The 22,103-nt window shown below is 37.6% G+C and overlaps 1 protein-coding gene across 2 annotated transcripts in view; it reads right to left on the minus strand.

The window, feature by feature from the left end:
* Nucleotides 1-22,103, minus strand: part of mast1a (microtubule associated serine/threonine kinase 1a) — a 70,939-nt gene that overhangs the window by 5,663 nt on the left and 43,173 nt on the right. For both annotated transcript variants that reach the window (XM_051137974.1, XM_051138057.1), the window contains 22 exons: nt 21,937-22,009; nt 19,980-20,137; nt 19,811-19,886; nt 19,501-19,710; nt 18,302-18,403; nt 17,503-17,635; nt 13,457-13,524; nt 13,053-13,129; nt 12,744-12,952; nt 12,502-12,640; nt 8,054-8,186; nt 7,810-7,975; nt 7,515-7,616; nt 4,990-5,112; nt 4,788-4,897; nt 2,798-2,962; nt 2,434-2,689; nt 1,758-2,006; nt 889-1,118; nt 657-779; nt 375-508; nt 92-279 (listed from right to left, as the gene is read on the minus strand). In XM_051137974.1, the coding sequence (XP_050993931.1) occupies nt 92-279; nt 375-508; nt 657-779; nt 889-1,118; nt 1,758-2,006; nt 2,434-2,689; nt 2,798-2,962; nt 4,788-4,897; nt 4,990-5,112; nt 7,515-7,616; nt 7,810-7,975; nt 8,054-8,186; nt 12,502-12,640; nt 12,744-12,952; nt 13,053-13,129; nt 13,457-13,524; nt 17,503-17,635; nt 18,302-18,403; nt 19,501-19,710; nt 19,811-19,886; nt 19,980-20,137; nt 21,937-22,009 (3,224 nt within the window). The remainder of the gene's footprint in view (nt 1-91; nt 280-374; nt 509-656; nt 780-888; nt 1,119-1,757; nt 2,007-2,433; nt 2,690-2,797; nt 2,963-4,787; nt 4,898-4,989; nt 5,113-7,514; nt 7,617-7,809; nt 7,976-8,053; nt 8,187-12,501; nt 12,641-12,743; nt 12,953-13,052; nt 13,130-13,456; nt 13,525-17,502; nt 17,636-18,301; nt 18,404-19,500; nt 19,711-19,810; nt 19,887-19,979; nt 20,138-21,936; nt 22,010-22,103) is intronic.

Genomic DNA, 22,103 nt, shown 5'->3' on the forward strand with positions numbered 1-22,103 from the left:
ATCAACAGCAAATTCATATTAATTTGTCCATTAAACTTTTTAGTTGTTGGTTTTACCTTTTATATCACAACATATGCTTTGATCTACTCACCAAGGTGCGACGACTCAGGAGTTGAGCGGTAGCTCTGGGTAGGGGAGTGACCGGACAAGCTGTGTGTCGGAGAGCCAGGAAGACTATCGCTGGACGACAGGGACCGGTTTAGAGATGAGAGACTACGGCTTGTATGCAGCAGGTTGGACTGCTTAGTTATTTTGCGGAACAAAGACCCACGCCTCTTACTGTGAATGATAACGGAAAAAAAAGAGAAACAGGTGGGATAAGAAAAAAGATACTGTTTATAGAGACAATCCTCACAACTGGAGGCACGTTGTACCTCTCCTGTCCCTCTTTGACTGTCCTCTTACTGCGTCTAGCCATCTTGGACTTGTAACTGGACTTGCGTGCTGGTCCCACTTTAATGGACGTGTTCTCAAAAGGCGTTGTGGTCACAGTTACCTTGTTTCCACTCTGAACAAAGAAAAAGAAAAGAAACACATAGGAGTCTTCATCAGTAAATTTTTCTCAGATCATGTTGATTCTTGAGGAGAGGTCTGTTACTACTTCTGCGTGTGGTCTTACTTAAAATTCTTGCTGATGAGAACATCTTATGTCTCACCTTAAGTATAAGCTCTACCACCTCAGTATGGACCAATCCATGCACAGATTCACCATTGACATGAGTGATGAGGTCACCAGCACATAGTCCCGCCTCCTGAGCAGGTCCTCCATCCTCCACATGCTGTGATTGGTTAAGGACATAATTGCAAATTAACCCAACACAGCTTCAACAAACCTACTGCTGCATATCTGTTCCATCAACTTTTTCTCATGCTGTGCTGCTGTCTCACCCAGACTATGTGGTGCACACTGTAGACATCAGTGTCTCCTATGTAGACTCGAATGGCACGGAGTGTGAACCCATACTTTTTGCCAGAGCGGTGGATGGTAATTGGTGAACGAGGCACTGTTACTGTAGGGCAGTAATCACGGCTGGGAGAGGAGTCCCGCGATGAGGGGTCCGACGAGAGAGACCGTGGGGACATTGGACTGGCCAATGGTGAACTACCATGCTGCTCAACTAGATATTAATATGTCAAAAATCAATATATTAGAATTTTCCTCTGCACTTGGCATTTTTTGTATAACAATTAAAGGGATAGTTCACCCAAAAATGAAACTTCTGTCATTAATTACTTACCCTCATGTCATTCCAAACCTGTAAGATCTCCGTTCATCTTCAAAACACAAATTAAGAAATTTTTTGATAAAATCTGAGAGCTTTCTGACCCTGAATAGACAGCAACACAACTACCCCGTTTAAGGCCCAAAAAGGTAGTATGGACATTGTTAAAATTGTCCATATGATATACGTGGTTCAACTGTAATTTTATGAAGCTTCGAGAATGCATCGTGCTACTCTCCTGAACACGTGGCGGAGACTGACACGAAAGAAAAGACATTTTTGAATAAAGTTTTAAGGTTAAGGTTAAGCCACTGATGTTTTACGGACTATTTTAACAATGTCCTTTCTCCCTCTTCGAATTTCATCAAAAAATACCTTAATTTGTATTCCAAAGATGAACAAAGGTCTTTTGGGTTTGGGACGACACAAGTAATTAATGACAGAATTTTTGGGTGAACTATCCCTTGAAGCAAATAAGTAAATGAATGAGTTTTTTTGCATTTCGGTAATGAGAATTGGAGGGCTGAACTGTACCTCCGGGTATGATCACAGACAACGCGGTGGCAGATGCAGATTTGATGACCTTGTTGCTGGGACGTGAGGTGCGTTTCTCCCCATCGCTTGACAGCTGCTGATGACGTGCTTGTCGAAGCACCAGATCCTTGGTCGCTCGCTGTCCGACAGTGTCACTCATGGACACTACGTCCCTACCGACCACTGCTATGGCTCCTGTAGATGGTATGGGCTGTGGTGCTGACGCCTCAACTGGTCTCAATGGCTTGTCTGCCAAATTTACATACACAGAATAATGTATAATTAGAAACTCTACAGTACAGACGTGACCCTGGACCACAAAATAAGGGTCAATTTTTTGAAAGATAGAACTATTTGAAAATCTGAGGGTGCAAAAAAAATTAAAATATTGAGAAAATCACCTTTAAAGTTGTCCAAATTAAGTTGCATATGACTAATCAAAAATTAAGTTTTGATATATTGATGGTAGGAAATTTACTAAATATCTTCATGGAACATGATCTTACTTCATATCCTAATGATTTTTTGATAAAAGAAAAATCTATAATATTGACTATAATTTTGACTACAAATATGCCTGTGCTACTTACGACTGGTTTTGTGGTCCAGGGCCACATATATATATATATATATATATATATATATATATTTTTTTTTTTTTCAACATTCAACATACCTGGACCTTTACTGGCTGGCATCACTTCCTTCCCAGCGATCTTCTGTTCATTAGCACTGGGCGATGGTGGAGCAGTGGCTCCCTCTACTGATGTTCCTGGGGCTTTAGTGGCACTCTGTTTTTCTGAGAGCTCTCCATCACCCTCTTGAGGAGCGGCAAAACGGTGCGTGTCCATTAGGGCTGAAAAACGGCGCCGGGCGCCCATCGGAGGACTACAGTCTCCCTCCATATACAGAGACTCAGAGCATGACAAACGCTTTCCTGTGGAAATAAAAAAAGAAAGTCAAAGGGAATGTTAAAATTTGTAATTTTGATGGAGTATGTCCATATGCAGTGACATATATTCAGTTCAACTCTCTCAAACGTACATTTCAGGCGAGCCTGTCCTCCAGCTCTTGTCTCTCATAGTGAAGCTTCCCAGACTCTCCCTCTTGGCCATCTTGTCATCGCGGCGACCTTTGTGCTCTCGACGGGTGACTACAGGTGTCTTTTGCTCCAGCTGGGACAGGTGCTCCATGCTGCTATACACCTGAAAGACAAAGAACAATGCCAAAGGATGCTTCATTTACACCTTGCATGTGGTGTAGAAGCATAAGTCTCATCACTTCAAACAACAGTCTTCGAAATAAGCCATACAATAGCTGTAAACTGCCCGCTGTTCTTCAGAAAAATCCGTCAGGTCCCACAAATTCTTTGGTTTTTCAGCATTTTTGTGTATTTGAACCCTTTCAAACAATGACTGTATGATTTTGAGATTAATCTTTTCACACTGAGGACAACTGAGGGACTCATATGCAACTATTACAGAAGGTTCAAATGCTCACTGATGCTCTAGAAAGAAACACGATGTGTTAAGAGCCGGGGGTGAAAACTTTTGAACAGAATGAAGATGGGCACATTTTTCTTATTTGTCACTTCTGGCTGAATGATAATATACACTACCGTTCAAAGATTTGGGATAAGTACTTTTTTTGTCTTTAAAGAAATGAATACTTTTATTTAGCAAGGATGCATTAAACTAATCAAAACAATAAAGACATTTTTAATGTTATAAAAGACGTCTATTTTTATACTGTTCTTTCTAACCTTCAAGCATTTTGGTGATTAAAATAGCTGATGTTGTTTATCCTCTAGTCATTTTGCTGTTAAATGTGTTTGTCTTCTTGTTTATATAATCCAAGGTCTTTGTTCAGCAAGTGGTGCTGAAGAGGGTTGCACGTCTTGAGAGGAACCCTCAGCACATTCACACCGAAGAAGATCAGAGAATGTTTATTATGTAAGCGTGCAGTTGTGCGCTTATCTGAAGGCCACTGCTTCACACAAGTGTTTTTTTAATGAATCACCTATGTTCAAAACAAACATATTAAGATTCCTACCATTTCCAGGAAAAGAATGTTTATACAGTGTATATGAACTGGAAGAAGGGATAAGAAAGAAAGAAACAAAAGTGTTTATTTAATGGTACAGTCTTTTCAATGCATATGTGTAGGACAGCCCGGGGCTAGTTGTCACATGACATACACTACCGTTCAAAAGTTTGGGGTCAGTAAGACTTGTAATAGTCTTTAAAGAAGACTCTTATGCTCATCAAGGCTGCATTTATTTGATTAAAAATATAGAAAAAAAACAGAAATATTGCAAAATGTTTTTACAATATAAAATAATGTTTTTTATTTTAACATACTTTAAAATAGAATTTATTCCTGTGATGAAAAGCTGAATTTTTATCAGCTGTTACTCCAGTCTTAAGTGTCACATGATCCTTCAGAAATCATTCTAATATGCGGATTTATTATTAGAATGATCAATGTTGGATAATATCAACAGTTGTGCTGCCAAATATTTTTTGTATTTCTTATATTCAGGATTCTTTCATGAATAACAAGTTTAAAAAGTACAGTGTTTATTCAAAATATAAATATTTTATAACAATGTAAATTATTTATTATTAACTTTTAATAAACTTTTAATTATTAACTTAATACATCCTTGGTGAATAAAAGTATTAATTTCTTTAAAAAAAAAAAAACAACAATAAAAATGTACTGACCCCAAACTTTTGAACGGTAGTGTATATCAGCAACTATAAGCTTTTAACTCAGTTGCATAAATGCATTAATGTTTGTGCCTATACAAAAATATTTTTCAAGAACAAACACAATCACTAAAGTAAAAACTGAAAACTAGGCCTGGTCTCCCTTCAGAGGATGCAATGTGACCTTGATGGAGCATGAAAAATGAAATAAAAGAAAGACAGATATAAAGGATGAGTGTTAATGTGTCTGTTTACACATTTAAGAGTGTTTCTGAGAAAGAAAGCATAAAATATGGATGCAGCCAAGTGTCAGACTGACCTTGCTGAAGCGCGGCGAGCAGGAGGAGAACTGTCTTATCTCTACCGGCTCATCGTCGTTGGTGTCGTCCTCGTCATAGGAGTTGATGTGCCGATAACGCTCGGACCGCGCTGAAACAGAGGGAGTGCGAGATGAGATGATGGTGAGAGATAGAGAGATGGCAATCAAGGGCAGACTCAAAAGCAATAGTGAGTGTCCTCACTGTCGAAATAGCTGGTGTCCTCCTCAGACTCTAGATGAGGGATGAACTCGGCCTTCTGTCGGAGTAAACCATTCCAGTCTAATCCCGAGAAAAACGAGTGCTGCTTCACTTCAAATGCGCCACCTATTTACAAAAGTAAAGAGAAGTACATTTATAGACCAACAGATACGCAATCGTGAACGTACGTCGAAGACTGACACGGAAGAGAAGAAGTTATTTTTGTTTTCTTTGCGCACAAAAGTATTCTTGTAGCTTCACAGTTGAACCACAAAATTACAGTTGAACCACTGATGTCACATGGACTATTTTAACAATCTTGAAAGTGTCAGTTTTGCTGTCTATGCAGGGTCAGAAAGCTTTCGGATTTCATTTCCTTTTATTTTAATGGTATGGAAAACAGAAACTTTTTTTTTTTTTTTTTTTTTTTAAGAAATTACATAAACATACAAGGATACATAGACTAATCAAAGTGACACTAAAAACATTTATAGTATTACAAAAGAATTATATTTAGAATCAGTGTGGTTCTTTTGATCTTTGTATTCATTAAAGTATCATCAAAAAATGTGCCACAGTTTCCACAAAAATATTAAGCAGCTGGCAACTGTTTGCAACATTAGTAATCAAATATGTTTCTTGAACAACAAATCAGCATATTAGAATGATTTCTGAAGGATCATGCGTTACTGAGGACTGGTGTAATGGTGCTGAAAATTCAGCTTTGACATCAGAGAAATAAATTACATTTTAAAACATATTCAAATAGAAAACAGTTATTTGAAATACTAATAATATTTCATAATAATACAGTTTTCATTGTATTTTTGATCAAATAAATGCAGCCTCGACATTAAAACAATCTGACTGAACCAAAACTTGAACAGTAACTCTAAAGACAAGAAAGAAATACATGAAAATCTACAAAAAAAGAAAGAAAGACTGACGGAAAGAAGGAAAGAAAGAAAAAAAATATAGCTGCAAGTAGCTTTTACTGGGGTTCAAGCACTTTAAGGCATTTAAGCCCATATGAAAAAAGACATTATTTAGCAAGCCTGTAACCACCTAAGCATTTTTGGCAAATCTAGATAATTTTTTAATAAAATATTACGTTTTTTAATGTTTACGACTGTTATAGCGGCAGCTGTTGTCCGATCTCCTTAAAACTTTGCATGCTTGTTTAGGATCACCTGTCACATGTGTTCACCAGGTTTCGTGAAGTTCTGAGTTTTCCTTTAGACTTTATAGGATTTTGGGTAAATTTGGACAGGCCCCTTTTCTAAACGACCCCGTTATAGCCTCCCCAAGGGTAAATTTCAAAATTTATAATGACTGACCTATAGAGTCCAGAGAATTGTACTGCAGTGTTTTTTTCCAGACCATAACCATAAAAGTAGTTTTTTTTTTTTTACATCTTCTCAATCATTTAACCAACAATTTGATTGACAGCAGTGGTTCCAGAGGCACAAAGTTGTCCGGAGTGAGGAGTTCTGTCGTATGATATGAATATTGCATGTACGTGCAAAAAACCATGTAATGTATGATTCTTTAAAGGCCTTTAGGGCCATGATTTAAACAGGCCCACCGAGTTTTGTTCCTTCAGCCTTCGTTAAACTTGTCTAATAGGTGCTTAAACTTCATCGGGCCATGCTTTTTTGAGAATTTTTGTGAATGTCCTTATAGACACTTGTGGCACTTTGGACCAAGGCTGTGCACAGTGATTTTCATGTTGATAGGTTGCATAGGTATAGACATTTTTTTGTCTTCCCTCTTATAGCGCCATCAAGTGGCCAAACTCTGTGATTTTCCCCCTGTGACCTCAGATTGAGCTCATACATAAGTGTTCTGAGTTTGGTGAAGATATCTCATTCCGTTCAAGAGTCATAGGCATTTTACTAAAAGCAGCCCTGCCCCTTTCGAATGTTTTGGCATCGCTTCGCGGCGTTGAGTCGAAAGTTAAACTTTTTTTTGATAATTATTGATAGTCATTCTCCTGAGAATCTTTCTGCACTGATTTGGTTCTGACCGGGCGAAAAACCATGGACTAGTTCACAAATGTAGATTTTTCAAAAAATGCGAAATACCAGAAAATTTCGCCATGATGCGTTTTGTCAGACTTGAGCCTAGGATTCCAATGACATAAGACACTTGAGCCTGCGGCAAATGATTTAGGAGTTATGAGCGATTTCGTACTTTTGTTCACGGTAGCACCCTCGTCAGGCCGATTGGGACGGGCTTTGGTCACAGTGTCGGTGGTGTGAGTACTACCATCCCTCCAAGTTTTAAGTCTCTACAACTTACGGTTTGGTCTGCACAAAGTTTTATGTGGAGAATGCTGATCCTTGGCCATTCTAACACTTACAATAGGGCTTCAGTGCTACGCACTTGAACCCCTAAAGAAAGAATATGCACTGATGAATTGTTCACGATAAGACCAAGAATATGTACTAAAGTCAAAACGTCCAATCTGAATTTATGTGGCTTATCGCATAAGTGTGTGAAGGTGTGGTAAACTGGTGGATGTGTACCTGTGCCCAGTCGCACTAGCGGATTGGTTTGCAGCAGGGCGGAAATCAGGCTCTGAGCTTCACTAGGCAGCGCCTCGTCTCCATCAGGCCACTCAATATCATCTACACAAACACACACATAAATATGTTTCATGAGAAAAACAGAGCACTTTGGAAGAGGTTTCTGGAGAAGAATGTGTTTGCTTTTGCACTAATCAACACCGCTGCTGCTAATATTAGCTCAGGTGTTGCTTTGAGGCTCCAACGTGCTGGGACATGAAGTGCGATCAGGATTCACCTTGAGATTCAGACTCACCTGTGATCACCTGACCAAAGAGCTCTTCAGGCGTGTCTCCGAAGAACGGCACGCAGCCCACTAGGAATTCGTAAAGAATGATGCCCATAGCCCACCAGTCCACTGGTTTCCCATAGCCTTGCCTGAGAATGACCTCTGGGGCGATATACTCCGGTGTGCCACACACCTGAGACAGAGAGACAATGCTGCCCTATTTACACCTGCTATGTGAACTGATCACAACACGACAGGCCTGTTTCCTCACCTGTTTGTCCAGGAACTCCCTGGCATCCTTCTCGATGTGTCCCTCATACAGGTTAGTGGTGAGATTCATGAGCCCCATCTTTGACAGGCCGAAATCCGTCAGCTTAATGTGACCCATCGACGTGATCAACAGACTGTGAAAGAAGAACCAAGAGCCGTGAACGTTCGCTTTAAAAATAGATGACAAGATGAGATCTGTTTTACACCTTGTAATAGAGAGCAACGGTTGGTTTCCTGAAGTAAAAACCCCATTATATTCTCCACAGGGAAATAGATTTTTAACAATAACTTACAACCATTAAAGACAGACCTAATGTGAACTATGAGTTAGTTAATAGATGATACAGTATATGCTATGAAGCCATCAGCCTACATTATGCTGACTTATTTTTAAAATAATCAAGATCAACAGCAGAATTCCTGGTGAAAAACTACACTACCCATGATTCTGCAGAGAAATCTCCACCAATTAGAGAATCGCAACAAGCAAATCAAGCCAAAGGAACACTAGCATATAAACTGATAGCTCACCCAGAAATTAAAATTCTGTCATTAATAACTCGCCCTCATGTTGTTCCAAACCCGTAACCCCTGCACTTATTTTCAGAACACAAATCAGGATAATTTTGATGAAATTTGAGAGATTTCTGACCCTGCATAGACAGCAACGCAACTGACACATTCAAGGCCCTGAAAGGTAGTAAGGACATCATTAAAATAATCCATGTGACAACCGTAATTTATGAAGCTACGACAATATTTGTGATCATTGTAAGTAATATCTTCTTTTTCAAATCAAGCCATTCTCACACCACTTCCTGTCGGTGTGACGTCACACCAACAAAGGCTGCTCCCAAGATATTAGATTGACATGACCGTCTTACCTTAGACCCGCCCTGACTGAGCTGTGAACAGTCCAACCGCCATCATTTGTTGTTAAATGTAATAATGTTCATAGCAGTCATCATTTACTCCCAACGGTACTTTTGTTTTAGAAGGAAATGCGCCCGGCAATCTACATAAATGCGTCTATGTTCGCGCAAATCATTTGTGATCCAGCTTCACCTACAGCAGGTGTATAAGGGTTTTTATGCATCTTTTGCAAATCACTTTTCTTAATAATGTGCTAGCTCGTCACTCCACAGAAGAGAGGGGCGGGGTAAGCAGAGCTCATTAGCATTTAAAGGAACATGCAATAGAACGGCTAGCTCTGAACAGGGCTGATTTTGACTTAATAAAAAGGGTTTTTTTACACTACCACTGAGAAATTTTAACCAAAGTATGTTATAGACTACTCATCAAGACCCTAAAGAATCATATCAGCTTGTGAAAAATAAGCATCCGATAACCCCTTTAAGTAAATCCTACAAGTTTTTTTTCAATGTATGCAGGGTCAGAAAGCTCTCGGATTTCATCAAAATATCTTAATTTATGTTCTGAAGATGAACAAAGGTCTTATGTGTTTGGGAAAACATGAGGGTGTGTAATTAATGACAGAAATTTCATTTTTGGGTCACTATCCCTTTAAAAACAGACCTACCATGAGCTACAAGTTGGAGCCAGTATTTCACATTGTTAAAAACAAACTACATTTCCCATGATTCTGCAGAATCTCCACCAATTAAAGGACTGAGACAAGCAAATTGCACCAAAAGAACCATCCAATCCCGTGAAGCCTAAATATATATATATATTAGAGATGCACGATATTGGATTTTTTGCCGATATCCGATATGCCGATATTTTTTCATCTCATTTTGGCCGATACCGATACCGATACCGATATATATCATTTTATTTGGAAAGTTAGTTTTTAACAATAACTTATTCGTTAGGATTAAATAAATAGTAATGAGTGGTTTACATTCAATCCCTTCTTTTTCATCAGTAGACTAGCATTATTTATGATCTGAATTTTGTAAATTAAGTTCACTTTTGCTATGTTATAAGCCGAACTTCGGATGCTTTCACTTTCGAATTCGCAATCTGAATACAACATTTCAAAACGAAAACAGAAAAGTAGAACTAAACTGGGTGACTGTGAGGGTGCTTTGCGGGACATGAACAGGACATAATTCATTGCTACAATTTCTTAATTCGTTCCTATGATTTATTAATTTATTAATTTGTAAAATGAGGGAACGAATTAATATGTAGTATTAATGCATTGTTAATTTATTCCCACGAAATATTTTATTTCCCACCCGCAATTTATCACAGTAAGAGATACGAAAACATGGATTAAAAGTGAATGACAAGAAAATAAACCTAAGAAATTAAAGGGTGAGACGGTGAGGATTTGGGAAAATAAAAATATTAAGTTATGTGGCAATTCGTGACCAACTGGCAAAACAGTACACTTTTTTTGCACAAGAATACCAACATGTTTACCTTCTCTGGTTTAACAAGCGGTCTTTTACCCTACTCGAAAACCAAATCCTCCGTCCGCCATCGTTTCCAGAATAGTCGCGTCCTTTTTGCCGTCACCACCTGGCTCGTGCTGACACTACAAATACAAACCAGGCTCTACACCCGAAGCGCTCACAACGAAAACTACTCTTCGCGTGATCAGTGAAATCCTGAATATGCCACGGCTTTGTAACTCTGTAACCCGCGCTGTATGGAGCAGTGCGACCACGTCAAATTTTAACTTGCACATTTAAAAAAAAAAAAAAAAAAAAGTGACAGTTTTGATCATTCTAGAGCCCTGCAATACAAAGGCATTCAACATGGAAAGAAAGTAATAGAAATGTAGTCACTAAGTCATGTTTAATTATAATTTCTAATTATTTTATACGGTGCACTGCGCTCTGACAGGGCTGCGGGACACGAACATAATTATTTCCTACAACTTGTTAATTCGTTCCTACGTTTTATTAATTTATTAATTTGTAAAATAAGGGAACGAATTAAAAAGTCGTATTAACGAATTCTTAATTTATTGCCACGAAATCTTTTATTTCCCACACGCAGTTTACCCGCATAAATGATCCGACAACATGGATTAAAAGTAAATGACAAGAAAACAAACCTGCGAAATTAAAGGGTGAGACGGTGATGATTTGTGAAAAGAAACTATAAATATTATTAAGTTTGTGGCAATTCGTGACCAACCGGGAAAACAGGACACACAGCCGCTTATGGCTTTAAATGTATTGGCTCGAACTGCATGAATCCAAAAGTATGGTCGCTACTAACATTTGCCTGCTAACCAATTATTTAACTTATAAAGAATGCTTTGTACCTCACTTGTGTCATATTCACGAAAAATGTTTCATATGAGCAACAGTGTGTTTTGCCGTTGCGCCGCCGAAGAAAGAGAATTCACTGACCGCGCGCCGTAATTACTTTTTATTTTAAATGCAGATCATGTCATGTGCAAACACAGCCATTGGGTTTCAAAATACAACAAAGAGCACCATAAAACCATTTAAAATGTGCATTTAGCGATCTAGTGACTGGATATGAAACAGGCAACAGTAAATTATCCCAAATGGAACAACGGCGCGCTTTCTCCTATAGCCGCTGCTGCCACTGCACGTGCTATTGCTATGCATCATTCTGTATGTGTATTCTCAGTTTAAATGCAGCGATACAAAACAGTGAATCTACTCCTCATTCAGTCAAAACTTTGCTTCAAGAATGAGCCACACTGCTGACGTGATCTAATCCCTAGCACACCCTTAGCACATGTGAGTTAACATATTCATCTTATCGGCAAAACATATCGGCATAATTTTTCATATCGGGCCGATGCCGATATTTACATTTGAAGTCATTATCGGCCGATTCCGATATCAGTCCGATAATATCGTGCATCCCTAATATATATATATATGTATATATATGTGTGTGTGTGTGTGTGTGTGTACACACAATACATGTTATTGCAGTGTTATTATGTTATTGCAGTGCTTCATGGGATTGTAGTTCACTTATTAAAGCCATTAATCACACAGTCTTCTTCTTTTGTCTTTTTGTCCAGTTTTCCAATAATTTTTTGGTCTGAAATCAAAATTCACAATGTTGTGAACTTGTGATTCAACTTGTTGCTTGTTGGTTTGGTTTCTGGCTTATAACTCTCAAAGACTTAAAAAAATATCTACAAGAAAAATACTTCAGGAAGTATACTTATAAGTGATACTTCCGGTTCATTAGCTGCTATATGGAAATAACGAGAAGAATAACAACGTGCAGTAAACTGTTTGCATTACAAACCAGTGTGTTCATAATTAAGATAATGCATTTAAATAATACAGTAATATCAAGCAGCAAACCGAGCTGTTTAGTACAGCTAAAAATAGCTGGACGCGGATGAGACAAAACAAAACCCATAAAATGTACAAATGGCCGTGCCCACTCTTACATGAAAAAAAAGTGGATACTGACTCTTTTTTTACTATTCTACTTCACAGATGACCTCCAGTTCAGCAGGGGGTGCTCACTTACTTGTCTGGTTTCAGGTCTCGGTGTACGATGCCATAATTATGAATGTACTCCAGCGCTAAAACTGTTTCGGCAAAGTACATTCGGGCCATTTCCACAGGAAGTGCTCCGATGTTCTTCAGCAGGGTTGCACAGTCGCCACCTTAACAAGAAAAAAAACGCTTATTAATTGGCTGAATAATGACTCAAATTTGGTCTGTTTGTACAAATGAGGATTGAACTGCTGAATGAGCGTAATGTCTTACCCTCCACATACTCCATAACCATACACAGGTGACGGCGTGTCTCAAAAGAGCAGAACATGCTGACCACGAAGGGGTTTTCAGCGAAGGTCAGGATGTCCCGCTCCACGAACGCCTGCTGGATCTGGTTGCGCAGGATCAGGTTTTGTTTGTTGATCTTCTTCATCGCAAAGCGCTGCCGCGTCTCTCTGTGTCTGACTAAATACACAGCTCTGCGATCAAAACGAGAGGGAGGCATCTGTTTTATCTATATTTACACATTGGTTTTGAGTAATTTCAGAGTGATTTGAGAGTAAATAGCGATATTCTCACCCATACGCTCCATTGCTGATGAGTTTGATAGTTTGGAAGTCTGATTCACAGGGCGGTTTGATGGCTTTGAGCTTCCCCTGAGAGAAAGCCAGATGAAAGATTCAGTGCAGGGAAAATAAATCGACTGGCGTATAATTTCACTCCCTATGCCGTTTCATTTCTACCACTTTTATCCTGAATCCCTGCTGCTGCAGTTGGGCTACGAGAGTTTGCTCGGTCCTTCATTAAAAATTGTTTCCATGTTAAAGAGTGAGAAAATTGCAGGCTTATATAACATATCTTTTTCTGTTTTTTTTCCCACCCTCTCTTTTCTCTTAAATAACTAGTAGGAAAAACGTATAATCAGATGCAATCTTTTTGGGCACTGCAAAACAACGTACACATGATTACACAAATACACTTACTTCAGCTGAGTCGTCCGTCTCTGGTGTGTGGGGTCCCTCACTGTCATAACTCTCCAAATTCACCATTTCTGCAAGCGAGGATGATGTTTCGTTAATATCTGTTATTATGCAATAAATATATATTGCCTTTACGGAATAAAATTACATGTATGTGTTGTTTGAGAATTTGACAAGTTTCTAGTCCAATGAATAGCCTAAAGTATCTAGTCAAACAAAACTAAATCAATTAAATTAATATATAATGCATATGTGACCCTGGACCACAAAACCAGTCATAAGGCTCAATTTTTTGAAAATCTGGAATCCGAGGGTGCAAAAAAATCTAAATACTGAGAAAATCGCCTTTATAGTTGTCCAAATGAAGTTCTTAGCAATGCATATTACTAATAAAATATTACGTTTTGACAAATATAATGGTAGAAAAAATTTACAGAATATCTTAACGGAACATGATCTTTACTTAAAATCCTAATGATTTTTGGCATAAAAGAAAAATCTATCATTTTGACCCATACAATGTACTGTTGGCTATTGCTATAAATATAGCCGTGCTACTTATGACTGGTTTTGTGGTCCAGGATCACAAATATTTATTCTTAATAATTCCTTAAATTCTTACTGACCCTAAACATTTGAATGTACACGTACCCAAACAATTTAACAATTTATCACTCTCAACAAATGAAGAGTTATCTAGCATTCATAAATAATTATCCATCTGTCTGTCTATGAGCAATTCAGCAGCATATTGCCTAAACGGGTCTATAAACAACACCTCCAGTCACCACAGCAACCATCTATTCTAGAGAGAAAAATGAAGTTTCGCTGATTTAAATAAAGACTATGATATAAATAAACAACAACACTGAAATAAACGCAAACAAGCAGCAATTAAAACAGCACTTTCTTCGTCAGACTCTAGCTGAGTTCAATTAACCGACATGTGGAAATAACATCTTTAACACATCTGGGATTTTAAACTTCATTTTCTCTGGCATCGTGTGCAGTGAGAAAATTAAGTGAAGTGACTGAAACGAGCCTTCGCAATTTCACACTAGATTTGAGTAACCTGAGGTAAATCTGTATTCCTAGAGATCCAGTTTCACAGTGTTTAACTCAAGCTAGATGAAACAGAGTGGTGCAGGATTTTACTACATCCAGATAAACAATGTGATGGATTCTAAGATGGACCCAAGTTTAAAATTAAAGGAGACATATTATGCCCCTTTTTACAAGATGTAATATAAGTCTCAAGTGCCCCCAGAATGTGTCTGTTAAGTTTCAGCTCAAAATACCCCACAGATCATTTATTATATCATAGAGCAGAACTCCACTTCCAGAACAAATATTTACAGATAATTTACTCACCCCCTTGACCCCATATTTCTCAGCTGGGATCATTTACAACCGCATTTGGGATCGTTTGAAGCCGCATTTAAACTGCATTTTGGAAGTTCAAAATCGGGGCACCAGATCAGTCCATTATATGGAGGAAAATTCTAAAACGTTTTCCTCAAAAAACTATTTCCTTACGACTGAAGACAGAAAGACATGAACATCTTGGATGACAAGGGGGTAAGTACATTATCAGTAAATTTCTGTTCTAGAAGTGGACTGCTCCTTTAAATGCAAATGTGCTGCTTCTCCCCGCCCCCTTTTCCAGAATAGAGCTGCGCCACTACAGCTCGTACCTGCTAAAAACATCTGTTTTGGTTTTGATTATCATGTCTATCATGCTGAAACCATGCATTTTAAACCATATTAGTTTAAATTTCTGATATAGGGTTTTCTGAGCACACACATCTGAAGCACACGCATAGAAAGCGGCTGTCACATGGCATGTGAGTACTAAACTAAGTTCTCTTTACACACAAGTTTACATTAAAAACACACAGGAGTCACAAAAACAGTTATGTCTGTGAAGGTAAACAGTTGGGAATGAAATCATTTTTATATTAGATCTGTGTGGCAGCAGTGTAACATACAGTAAATAAATCAATAAATCCACAGCTCTTGTCTCCTCTAAGTCTGGGACTCTAAATAGTGCTCTGTGCTCATCTGTGCAGCCAACGACAGAACAGTTAGCAAGCTTTGCTTGAACTTTTGCCATGGCGTTAGAACTGGTACAACGTTGTCATTTGCAAAAACAAAATGACAGTGCCGTGGGTGGAAACGTGCCGATTAAGGGGCGGTAATATTATAATGAAATCCCTTTACCCTGTCACCGGGGAAGCGAAATCTGACACACTGGTTTTTTCACAAGCTTGCAGAAAAAGGCTTACCAAAACAAAGTTAGTGGGTTGTCCATTTTCATGTTTTCTGGGTTGGTAGATGCACTAGGGACCCAATTATAGCACTTAAACACGGAAAAAAGCCAGATTTTCATGATATAGCACCTTTAAATTAAAAAATTTAATAAAAAATTAAATAAAATTAAATTGGTGATATTAGCAGCACTAAAATTAATCGCAATACAATAAACATATACTGCAATTGAGGAATAAAATTACATAACTGTGTTATTTGAGAATCAATTGCACCTTTTTAGTTTATTTACAGTTTTTTCAGCATCATTACTTCAGTCTTTAGTGTCACATGAGTCTTCAGAAATCATTCTAATATCCCATTAGCAGCAATACTAAACTAATTGGCAAAAATAATGATCATTTTTCAAATGCTACATCAACCTGCCATTGGTTAGTCAATAGCCTAAACTCAACGCCACTGGTTGAGCCAATGCTACTAATTAGCGCTGATGAGATGCTGAAACAAACAGAGCATTGGGTCACACTGTTTAAAGGGTGAAAATAACCATAAAAACATCTTAGTTCACTATCAGAATAAGAATTTCCTGATAATTTACTCATCCACATGTCATCCAAGATGTTCATGCCTTTCTTTCTTCAGTGGAAAAGAAATTAAGGTTTTTGAGGAAAACATTCCAGGATTTGTCTCTATATAGTGGACTTCAATGGTGATCAATGGGTTGAAGGTCCAACTTGCAGTTTCAATGCAGCTTCAAAGGGCTCTACACAATCCCAGCCATGGAATAAGGGTCTTATCTAGTGAAACGATCATTCATTTTCGTAAAAATAACAACAATTTCTATACTTTTTAACCACAAATGCTCATCTTGCACTAGCTGGACTTCACATCAGGTACTGACCCAGTGTTTACAAAGCGAACATGCAAATAAAGTTAAAACACTGTTTATAAAAAAGGTAAAACAATGATGTTGGACAATTATGAGATGGAGTTTTTCACCCTACCCTTCCTTTTTAAACCGAAGTACACAGATGAAAAACTAATCACATCTGACCTTTCCAGTGTGATTACTTAATGCATGAATCAGAGCTAGTGCAGGATAAGCATTTGTGATTAAAGTATATACATTTTTATTTTTTTTAAGAAAATGATGATTGTTTCACTAGATAAGACCCTTATTCCTTGGCTGGAATCATGTAGAGTCCTATGAAGCTGCACTGAAACTGCAATTTGGGTCTTCAAAATTCATTATATGGAGAAAAATCCTGGAATGTTTTCCTCAAAAAACGTAATTTCTTTTCCACTGCAGACAGAAAGACTGAAAAAGGGAAACCATCAGGATATTTTTATTCTGTAAGTGAACTAATCCTTTAAGCTGGGATAGAAGATAAAATACAATCTCCAGCTTTAACTAAACAAACCGAGCTGCATTCAAAAATATTCAGAGTGCATTTTTTTCCCTGAAAAGAGTTTTGTTGTGTTCAGTTGTGCAGTGAGAGAGAGTAAGTAGATGTATGTTTTTTTCATAAAAAGCCCCATTACTCAGAACCGGCTGCTGTTTGCCAGGTTCACAGCAGTGCTTACACATTTCCCTGCATCCCTGGCAAGAATACAAACTTCCCACCGCCGGTGCGCCACCTTCACCTGTTCCATAATCTCAAAAATGTCTCTCAGCATGACCTACATTTCCCTTCCTCTCTCTGGCTTCCTCTACGCTCTTTGCCTCCAGAGACAAACACGCTCGCTGTGTGAGGATGTTCAGTTGTTTTGGCCTCTCTCACCTTCCAGAGGGTCTCTGGTCAGGCCGAGCTGGCTGATGATATATCGCGGGATGTCTGCTTTCATCAGTTGGCCCTCTTTAGCATGGTCTTCTGCTGCCTCCAGTAGGTGATAGAACTCCTCAGGGTTAAACTCCTGAAGAAAGATGGAAATCAGGCTTTTTTGGCACATTCTGCAGTCACACTTCTGTTCAAATGTTTGGGTTTGTAGATTTTTTTATGTTTTTGAAAGACGTCTCTTATGCTTACCAGGACTGCATTACTTTGCATCAATACAGTAAAAATAGTAATATTGTGAAATATTATTACAATTCAAAATAACTGTTTTCTAATTGAATATATTTTAAAATGTAATTTATTCCTGTGATACAAAGCTGAATTTTCAGCATCATCACACGATCCTTCAGAAATCATTCTAATTTGCTGCTTAAGAAACATGTCTTGTTATTATAACTTACACTAATGGGAACTTATTGTAAAGTGTTACCACAATAACTCAATATTTCATGTCCACATATGTATTTGTCCTGTGATCCATATTATTTATTTATCCACTGATCCATATTTCCAGTGATCGCACTACTGGACACATTTTCAGGGAGCCTTTTGTGTTTGATAATACCAGTCGAGGGTTTTGTTAGACTTGAGCCTTTCAGCACATTGTACTTTCTTCTCCTGACCCTTGGTGACCCCATCAGCCAGTTGCCACGGCAACTGCACAACGTAGGCTGAAGAAGCGACCAAGCCCAGCGACCAGCAGATCAAGTCGTGTGTGTGTGAGTGTGTGTGTGTGGACTCTCACCAGACATTCAAGCAGTCGGGCAGGACGGGAGATGATGATGAAGAGTTTTTTCACCAGCTCTGTGATGAAGGTCAGCTCTGAGCTCTCTGATCGCTCATAGGCCTGACAGATAACAGAAGAGCATTAAATTAATAAAGGATTCATTTGTCAGTGATTCTTCAATTAGAGCCACATTTGACCACTGGAATCGGTGAATAATCTTAATGGGGAAAATTAAAATGGTCAGTGAAGAGTTTGAATTTATATTTCTCAGAATGCTTGAGATTAGTTTTGTACACAAAATATAAATCTGTTTAAAAAAGAAAAGATTTGATCATGGATATAGTATATGAAGGGCCAAATTACTCCAAATAAAAGAATGAAATGAACATTACATGAACAGTAATATTGTCAAATATTATTACAATTTCAATTAAAAAAAAAATTCTAATTTGAAAAATAACTGTTTTCTGATTGAATATATATATTTGATTAAAACTTTAAAAAAGTGCAAAGCATTTTAACTGAAAAATATGCTAACATTTTCTAATATAGAGAAATTTCCAGAATTTCTCTATATTGGTAAATGTTTACTTTTTTTTTTTTTTGAAAAAATACAGTAGAAACTGTAATTTTGTGAAATATTACTACAATTTAAATTTAAAGTTTAAAAATAACTGTTTTCTATTTGAATATATATATACTTAATAATAACTTAAGATCCTTAAAATAATAATTAAATTACTACATAAGTGAATAAATGTCTACTGTATTTCATTTTTAGCATTAATTTGAATTATTTTATCATCACCTTTGGATTGATTTTTCATGTAAACACAATCTTGTGACATTTAATTTTTCATTTTGCATGGTTAAACTTGTCAGCTCATCAACTTTTTTATTTATTTAATTTTTTTTTTTTTTTTTTTTTTAAGTAAGTATTAAAATGTTTATTTAATTTGGCCCTCCATAGTCTTATAATGAGAAATATGTTAACATTTACCAGTAGAAAGAAGTTTTAAAAATTTCTGGCACTTCAACAAAACTTGAAAAAAAAAAAAGGCAATCAGAAAGGCAATAAAAAAATCTATTTCTAAACAAACAAACACTGAGCCAGTGAAATATTATAAAACTAATAGAACAATTTAATAATCCAGACAGAGAAAGTGAGAAATCAATTCAAATAAGATGGAACACACACATATCCAGCCCACACTCACTTCATGCAGTAGCTTCTCCAGGTTTTCCTGCAGCTCGTAGAAGTAGACGGTGGTGATGAGGCCTTCACGAGATTTGGTCAGACAGTTTCGGGACAGCTCCGCGATCTGGTGGTGGATGAAGCTGAGGACCCCGTCGGCCAGCGGCAGCACGTTCTCAGGCGAATACGACTCGATGAACTCAGCCAAGCGCTCCTCCATCTGAGCAGTGGCCTGAGGGTAATGGATAGACAACATTTAAATAACGTCTATAACACTTAAATATAAAGCAATCACAATGATAGTCTGATGAATGTGTTTGTGTTTCGCTAACCTTAGGGAACCGCTCCTTATAAACATGGTTCATCATAACAATCTCATTGTCGTAACAGGAAGGTGATCGCCCTGGACTAAAGAAAAAAACAGAGAGAAGGAAAATAAAAGATGACTAAGTGGCATTTTGCATAAATTGGTTGAAATGTGCTTTATGTGTGATTGTGTACCTAAGACTCCGCGAGCGTGGCCGCACATGCGGTGATCTCCGTCCGTCGTCGTCAGTGATGCTCTCAGTGCTGCCAAAGTGTTTGGACAGGAAGTGCAGCTCGTCCAGTGTGGGCTGGAACGGCAACTGATGCAGCCGCTCCTGAGACGAGCTGGAAGACTGAAGAAACAACACAACTGACTAAGAAAATCACACCATACATCTCAAGGAGACACATTTATATACTCTCACCACATGGGACAAAACAAGTTCACACAGTGTCACCATTCAATATACAACATGCTTGAATATTCAGAGGCAGGTTTCTAATGCATTCATTTGTGTGCGCTCTGCATGTCTTGTGCAGTAAATCCAGGACAGACTTGTAAAATAAGATTACCAACCCAAATGAGTTGAGTGAATTGTCAATGAAACACACAGGCCTGCGGTAATGATTTTCACTCCTACTCGATGCTCCCCCGTGTTAATGAGTGAATGAGTTTGGCTTTAATCTCAAATATATGTCAATGTAGAGTCAATAAAAGGCCAAAAGCAACTTGAGTTTAAGAGGACAAAACAGATAAAGCCAAGAACTCTGACCAAGAGCATGCAGCATGACTTTTCAAAACCATGTAATGGTTTCAACCATTTAATCACTGAAACTGAGCAGCTCAAACAGTCTTCAAACGGCTGAATGAACACAGATTTATTTTCAGCATTGGCATGAATGGAAAAGAACAAGAAATGAAAGATAATAAGTGTAAAGCTACTGCTGCTGTTTGCTGTCTGCTTTCTCTTGGCTTCATTCTATCAAATGTGGCCTGAACCTCCTGTTCAACTTGACATTGTGTTTCTCTGACAGGTGCTGCTACAGTCAATCAGCTGCTTAACTGAGCGTGTGAGATTATAACAAGCACAAAATACATTGTGCTTGCTTACAAATATATATTACATACATAATGCAAAAACACAAGAGTTTTCACCAGTAGCTTCACACTTCTGAGCACACTATATGTGACCGCGGACCACAAAACAAAGTCGCTGGGGTATGTTTGTAGCAATAGCCAAAAATACACTGTATGGGTCAAAATTATTGATTTTTGTTTTATGCCACAAATCATTAGGATATTAAGTAAAGATCATGTTCCATGAAGATATTTTGTAAAATTCCTACTGTAAATATACCAAAACTTGGTAATTTTTGATTAGTAATATGTATTGTTAAGAACTTTATTTGGACAACTTTAAAGGTGATTTTCTCAATATTTTGATGTTTTTGCACCCTCAGATTGCAGATTTTCAAATAGTTGTATCTCAGCCAAATATTGTCCTATCATAGCAAACCTTACATCAATGGAAAGCTTATTTATTCAGCTTTCAGATGGTTAAATCTTTTTCAATTCAGAAAAATTGAACCTTATGACTGGTTTTGTGGTCCAGGCTCACACATGCAGTTGTAACTTCACTCAGATATTGAAATATATGAGTGCAGTGTCCAGATGAGATCATTATTTTCAGGAGTTCAGCAGAACTTATGCAATACACATTTGATTAAAAAAGTCAAGCTGCTTTAATGAAAGCCACATTCCAAATATAATTTTACATTATATAATTAACAGACATTAATTTAAATTTAGAGAACATATGAAAAATGTTACCTTTTTATAAATTATAACAATTCAGAATTCTTGCACTGGATTTAGACAGTGCACTATTATTACTTTTTAAACAATGACAAGTAAAAGGGCAGAATATGATTATTATTATTCCACCCATTATGATTCTCTGTTAATCCATCATTCTCACCCATTTTGACTCATCCCATTTTGCCTTTCTGGTTAATATATTCATGTTTTTAATGGTAGAGGAGTGTATTAATGTCTGCAATAGCTTTGCAAAATGGCTTTCAGCACCTTCAAGTGACTATTTAGTCAAAAATATAAATGCAACAGTACTCTATGGATGAGTTTGTCTTGTACCGTTGAGCTGGGTGTGTTGGTCCCATATCCAGAGGAGGGAAGAGAGGCCAGAGACCAGCGTCTGCCATCGGCCCTACAGAGAGAGAGAGTGAGAGAGAGCTGTTTTGTAATCCATACCAAAATGTACCAGATTTTCTTAATACTGTGTTGTTACCTGAATGATCCAC

This window comes from Labeo rohita, chromosome 1 (assembly GCF_022985175.1).
Source record: "Labeo rohita strain BAU-BD-2019 chromosome 1, IGBB_LRoh.1.0, whole genome shotgun sequence".
Classification (NCBI taxonomy): domain Eukaryota; kingdom Metazoa; phylum Chordata; class Actinopteri; order Cypriniformes; family Cyprinidae; genus Labeo; species Labeo rohita.